At 39.5% G+C, this 7,230-nt stretch overlaps 1 protein-coding gene across 1 annotated transcript in view; it reads right to left on the bottom strand.

The window, feature by feature from the left end:
• Nucleotides 1–6,798, bottom strand: part of LOC104292544 (carbonic anhydrase 3-like) — a 15,789-nt gene extending 8,991 nt beyond the window's left edge. Inside the window, exons 1-2 of the mRNA XM_009891947.1 lie at nucleotides 6,795–6,798; nucleotides 6,211–6,408 (exon numbers count right to left, since the gene is read on the bottom strand). Of these exons, the coding sequence (XP_009890249.1) occupies nucleotides 6,211–6,408; nucleotides 6,795–6,798 (202 nt within the window). The remainder of the gene's footprint in view (nucleotides 1–6,210; nucleotides 6,409–6,794) is intronic.
• Between the last annotated feature and the right edge of the window lie 432 nt (nucleotides 6,799–7,230).

The following is a 7,230-nucleotide window of genomic DNA, read 5'->3' on the forward strand; positions in this document are numbered from 1 at the left end:
CCTGCTTCACTCGTCTATAAATAGACAGTAGCTTTTACTTAGCACACTTTAAGCAGACAGAATGATGCAAAGACTAAGATGCCCATAAACCAACATCTCCTGAAGGGAAAAAAAAGGTGTTTTCTTTCTTTTAGTTGCAAGTGTGTAGTATAAAACATAGAAATACATGAAACGACAATGCAAGAAAAGGAAATTTCCCTATGTCAGTAATTTCCCGATTCTTTAAAAAATTAAAGTAAATGAAACAGTTACAAGAATTAAGTTCTCCAATATCTAAAACATAAAAAATCCCAAACTATGTCTGCATAGCTCAAAGACAGTAAAAGAAATTTTTATTTTTCTTTTTTAAACATGGGGCTTGGAACCTAAATTCTAAAGGTATCTTTATCCTCTTGGGTTTTTGTTTTCAGAAAATACTAACACCAATAAATACACACCCATATACCAGTTAGAAAAAGAATATGAGGTAAAAGTTAATAAAAGAAACTATGACATCTTTAAATTGTTTTTCAATGGTGTTAAAATACAGCTTCATTTTTATATATTTACATACTTATATGTAACAGGGAATTATTCTAACAATTATTACATAGAAATGTTCACCTTAAATATCTGAGACTCCCAGTTTTAGGGCTGTGATAGCTGTTTTGCCACCACAAAGCACTTACGAAAGGATGCTTTTCTAGAAGGCCCCATAACTCACTCTGAGCTTCTACCTATGACACTGCATGAAATGAAAAGCTGGAGCTTTAAAAAAGGAGCCTGCAGGCTCACTCTTTGATATATGGGCAGCCACCTTTTCTCTTAGTTCTCTGAAATACTGCATAATCCTTTTCACATGGCTAGCTGAATGGCTGGACTTACTTCTGAATATTGGAAATGCGGCTTTTCTGTTCCTTTTTGTGCTCTGTAGGAAGTTACAGAATGGCCACAGCAGACTTACCAAAATGTAACTCCCTTAAATTTGCTGTCATTAAAATAAGATGGCCCAGCTGCAGGAATATACAAACCAGCCCAGGAAGACAAGGGAGAAAAGTATCCACTCCTTTTTGGTGCCTTATTGTTGCAAATGCTCATCCCATTGCTCAGTGACTGACTCTTTTTATATGGGTTTGCACATCGCCCTCCACCAGTGCCTGATACAAGACATAAAAATGAAGCGCTTGCTCAAATTCTGTGTCCCTCCATCCACATTGAAGAACGGTCTATTATAAAGCAGTCCTACACAGATACACACGTGGACATCAGTTCCAGTAAAAAAGCTCACCTTTTATTTCATCCATCATAAACTGAGCAGCGTGAGACAGAACTGGCTAATAAAGAATGGCTTTTTTCCACTCTCAATGTAATCACTGAGGCAGACCTTTGCCCCAGAGAGGGCAAGTATTGCACTGGAGGATGTAACTAAGACAAGAAAAAACTCTGTATCTCACTCTGATTGCACAGTAAAATGAAGGTGTGATGCAGTTTGAGTGGAGATGGCCACTCAACTTTACCTTAGTTAGCAGGGTGGCCTCAACAACAGGAATGTGACAAGAAGGTTTTGAAATAAGTCCATCTACTTGCTGAGCAGCTTAGATAGGGGTCTGGTGGTTAATCTGTGCTAATGTCAATTGTCATCGATCCTCACTAAAGTAAAACTGGCAAAGTAATGCCTATACAAATGCCTTCCCTGTTTGCTATGAAGGCATTCTGTGAAAGTCAGGTGGAAAAATACAAGGAGCACTAAACAGACTCATGAAGTGAGCTGTGTTTATAAACAAGAGAAGAACTAACTGTTCTTAGAAGATTTATGATATTCACATCCTGCCAAATCCATAAAATGAACTGGTAAACCACAATGAAATTAAATTAGTATGGTATTACTGCATGGCAATTGAAAAAGATACGTTACCTTTCTTATGCTGCTTTATAACAGGATCTAATAGTGCAGTGTAAAACCCAATGCCACATTTTAGATGCTATAAAGAAGCCTCTGCTCACAAGAGGATCTCTGTACTGAAACACACTGGCTAACTGCAGGGATAAAACATATTTCCTAAAAGCTTTTGGAACATTTCACACAGTTTTCAATGAAATTTTCTTTAGGCAAACAATGAATAGATATGAAGAAGAATTACTTTTGTTTGTATTTGAACATTGTACTCTTATGAGGGCAGACTGGGAAAAAGAGAAGTGCCTGACAGAAGTCTGTGAGAGTGCCACCCACCCTCACCTGCACTGCAACACACCTTTCCCAGTTTCGTGCCTATTGATCAGAGCCTGTTCCTTAGTGAACTCCCACATCATCTTTGTTTGTGATCCACAGTAGGGCTGAAATTCCCATCTCCTGGGGCAGAAAACTGACAGTCCACTTTGTAACTGTAGCCTCAGCAGGCCCGTGACTGTTCAAGCATTTTTACCTCTAACAATCGCATGGAGGTTCAGTTAACAGAAACCCAACTCCTAAATCTCCTGTACCCAAGCTCTGCAGTGCTTGTATTAACATTCAGTACCTTTATGCAGACACTACAAATGATAGATGTGTTAAACACTGAAGGAAGAATTTAACTTTGCTGCCTTTTGCAGTATGCAGTACAGCCGTCGAGTGGTAAGTACCACAGCTACGCAAACACTGAGATTTAGCTGTGCTATTCCTGTAATGCCAACTGACTTGTTCCAGGGTAAATTCAGTACACAAAATGTTAAGTAACTCTTTGTAGGAATCAACCAAAATGTGAGTGTCTGCGGACAAACTTCTCTCAGTTTTAATTAAAGCTACTGGGGTTTGCCATTGTTTCAGAACTGGTCAACACATACAAGTTTATTCACCAGAAGCTGATAATCAAAATCTCATTTGCAAAGATAAATGAGATTTCCCACAAAGTGGTACTATAGGAAATGCTGTCCACAAGCACTAGTCATGATAAAAGAGACGAACAAGCAACAAGCTTTCACTGCTTACAGTAACTGGCTCTTTAATTTTTTTTTCATCGTCCACTTCCAAAGGAACACATTCCTTTGACAAGAAATTGAAAGATTCTGCTAAGAGCATCAAGGCAACCTTGTAAGAAAGTGTGCCTGCAATGAGGTACTCCAAGCCCTTAAATGCCATCCATCAGAAAGTCAGTAAAAAGAGGAGGAGGAATCTGTTTGGCTGATGAACTTCCACAGAAAGCGTCAAGGAGACAATGAAAGCAGACAAAGTGGGAAGATGAAGGCAGGCATCCATTTGACATAGCCTTAGTGTATGTCCCCCCAGCTGCTGTGTCTGGGTACCAGTACAAGACCTATTTTGTATCTGCACTGTTTATTAAATGATGATCTAACCATCTATCCACAGGTATTATAAAGAAAGCCAGAGAGTCACAAATTTTAAGGAAGTCACAAGCTACAGACCTCACACAACATCATGACAATGATCCCACCAGTTAGGTGGTCTCAGGAAACTTCTCTGGCAGAAGTATTTTTGGAATTTTAAAAGCAAATGGATTCTCCCAGTAGAAATAAGATTGCAGCCCTAATTCAAAACAAAACCAGAGTCACTGCTGGATCTAAAGGAGTATCTGAGTTGCCATTCAGGCCAAAAAATATAGCAGTGGTAGTCTGCCAAAGTACCCAAGTTCTGGTATGGGTTTTATTGTGGCCATCACAAGGTGGCACAACTACCTAGGAGGTTTTGATTTCAGCTCCCGGATCTTTCCTGGATTTTGAGACTCCAGCTGCAATGATTTTACAGTGCTTAAGGTCCTTCTTCCACACAGATATGGTAAGACAGACAACTGAGTCCACAACAATATGTTAACTTGCACAGAAAGGTAGCAGAGGCATGACACAGCTCCTGAAGCAAATATCTGTCATCAAAGCCTTCAATTGTATAGCAGATTCTTAGAGTCAACCAGACTTTACCAATAGCTGGAGATAAATTTTCCAATTCCTTCCACTAGACTAACTCCAAAGATAACAGCAATAAGGCCTTTTTCAACATAATATGTGAATTACATTGGACAGTACTTTTCCTGAAAGCTTGTCTCTAATAATTTGAGTTTAAGAAACTGTCCCAATCATGAATATTCAAAGTATTCCTGGCAGAGAAGACACACAGAGAAGTAAAACGCTGAGAAATCCAAAGTAATGCATTTTATCACTCACCTTTGCAACTAATTCAGCAATCTCTTTCATCTATCACTAATGAAAATCTAGATGTAACTACAGATATAGGTATAACCACTCTAACTGGAAAACTTAGGAAAATAAAGGAAGCCCTTAGATTTCTGGTTAGCTCAGAAATAATTCAGATAGACAGTGATTGATAGATAGATAGACAGACAGACAGAATTTCTTTGCTCCAAAGGAACAAAAGTTTCATTCCTATATGATTGCTATTACATATGTATGTATTATGCAGCAGGTGGTTCACAAAAAAAGCGCCACTGTACATATCCTAAAAAACTTAAAACATGCTCAAGTCAGTAGGAGTATGCACAGTGGAATTCGTCCTGCAATTAGCATTATGTTAGAGAAGGAACACCACCCACGGACTCTGCAGGCAACGGTATAACAAAGGAGACATAACAATAAACACTGAATGTTTCTTGCCTTCAAAGAGTTGAGAAATACACCTACTTTTTTTCCAGTGAGTCACTTTTTATTTCTGAGATCAAAACACAACAGTTACTGAGCAGTTCATCTGAAAAAAAATTCAGAACATTCCAAAACTTTCTGCTCTTTGTGGCCACACTGCTGCATCCATGCTGTAGATGGCTGTGACCAAATACTCCCTCCCGTGCAAAATCTGAGTAATTATAACAATAATTACTTTGACATTTATGCAAAAGATGCTACCATTGATATATTTGATTTGTTCCAACAAATTACAGAGATGGTAAAAAAAGGTAAGTAATGGTCATAGAGGTATTCTCATTTGCCATAGCTACGTCTCTTTACTGATGTATTGTGTTATCTGAGATTATATTTTTATTCAAATAACACTGAAGATTCCCACTTTGCTAAAAAAGTAAGCAAACTCATGACTGCACAGTCATTTGTGAGTTTTGATAGTATATTAACTAGTCCAGCTTACATACATTTTGATCCTCAGTTTTCATGAAACCCAAGTCATTCATTAAAAATCCATTACATTAAAGCCATGTCCATAAATATTTCAGATCAATCAAACTATGAGTACAATTCGTCCTCGTAATTATAGCTGGCAATCCTAGTTATACTGTAACAGAAACTGGAACTTTTAAAGTAGTTAAGAAATAAATCTGTACACTGTGGAAGACAGACTTTTCAATATTTTACTGAAATTGACATTTCTTTTTCCTTTTCTTAGTCCCATGTACTATAAATAATAACACAATTCTGTTGACCTTGATACAAGAATAAAGAGTGAAGTATGCATTTGATTTTTCTTTTTATCTCAGTACTAATGCAATTTCATACTTCTTTCAGTAATGTTTTTTCCTTTGAAATATAGCCAACAGTATTAACATGAAATGTCAGTGGTTCTGCCAACATAAACTACGTATTTCTAGCACCTGTTACACAGAACAGACATATCTCTTCAAAATATATAACCCCACTAACTCTTCAAAGCTATGCATTATATATGCAGCACACTGCATGCTGTCTAACTACAAGTGGATAAAAGATTTTGGACATTAAAGCTGAAACACTGGAACTTCTCAACCCTATAATCCTCATTAAGAAAAAATCCCATGAATGCCAAAGGGAGTTTTAACTGATTAAACACCATGACTTTATGGCAACATCTGGTTCATTACTTCATTTATCTGAAATTATATGGGTACAGTTTTCAAATATTGTACCTTTAGCCACATACATAGTTAAAGATGTTCTGCTGGGCATCTCAAATAGCCTTGAATGGAGGAATTCAGCCCTCATAGACAAAGCCTGGACTCCATGCTCCTGGAAAGCAACACAACTGCAATAGCATTTGCAAACACAGAAAATTACCTTATACCTTAATTCATCTTGCACCAGGCTTCTTTGCAGCTCTCTCCATCCCCTAGGATTTTACTTATGGACTTAAAAAGTAGTCCCAGGCCTTCCCCACCAGTTGTGCAGGGCACTGGAGTCACAGAAACACGTACATCACACACAGGCAGTACACAGAGACCTGACAGCCATAAGCTTTCAGAGCACACTCTGTCTTCCAAGAGTCACTGATATGTAACGACAGCTTGAGATGAAAACAAAACTAACCTGATCTATCGAAAGAATCATCAAATACAACTCTGCAGGTTTTCCCATTATTGAGGATGGTCTTAGCTGCACCAGGATCATAACTAGCAAACCACGGCAGCAGGGAGCGATCGTAATGCACATCTTTGTTATTGATTTCAATAGGTGACTGATGGCGTCCTTTGGCAATCGGGTAATTTTTGTGCCACTGATCTGGTCCTAGGAAAAATACAGATAAGTATCTTGAAAACCTTTTCCAGCTAGGTATGAATTATGCTTGCATTACAATAAATGCAAGCTTGGCTTTGTTTAGCTATAGAACGTCAGTAAAATGTATCAATAAGTAGGTTACTAATCACCTGGCTGTTAGTCATGACCTGTCTAGAGTTTCATCGCATAAAAAGCAATTAGACCGTTGTAGTTGGAATATTAGATACTGCAAGTCATTTGGCCGAACGTAACCTCTCACAGCAACCTCAGGACTTCACCTATTAGGCGACTGACAGTACACCAAGGAAGGAAACTAGAGGTGTATACTCCAAGCCCAGCAGTGGCTAGAAATATGCTGGGATATAGCCAAATGACCCAACCGTGGCATCATTTACCCATCTGGAGAGAGAAAAGGCCATTGATACCTGAAGAAGGTGAAATGTGGATTTAATTATCGCCATGGTTTTAACGGGGACTCCACGCGGAAAGAAGCCTGACGGAGGCTGTGCTGCTCTCAGCGGCAACAACAGGCCGCCCAGGCATCCCACCTCAGGGGTGGCACTGCTCTTCCTGCACCGAAGGCTCGCCTAAAAGCTGGATTTTAAAGCTACCTCAAATTTCAAACCTACGTTAGCAGCAGGGAAAACCGACTTCAATTTAACCTGGGACACCTCAGCCACCGCCTCCCCTTCCAGCAGCTTCGCCTCTCCCACACCGGCGAGCGGCAACCCACCGTCCGCGCAGATCCCGGCCCGCGGGGAGACCCTGTTCCCCCTCTCCCCGCACGCCCCGGCGGTGGGGCCTCCCCGTGTTGCCTGGGTTTCGCCCCCG

Source organism: Charadrius vociferus, unplaced genomic scaffold (assembly GCF_000708025.1).
Source record: "Charadrius vociferus isolate BGI_N301 unplaced genomic scaffold, ASM70802v2 scaffold15, whole genome shotgun sequence".
Classification (NCBI taxonomy): Eukaryota; Metazoa; Chordata; class Aves; order Charadriiformes; family Charadriidae; genus Charadrius; species Charadrius vociferus.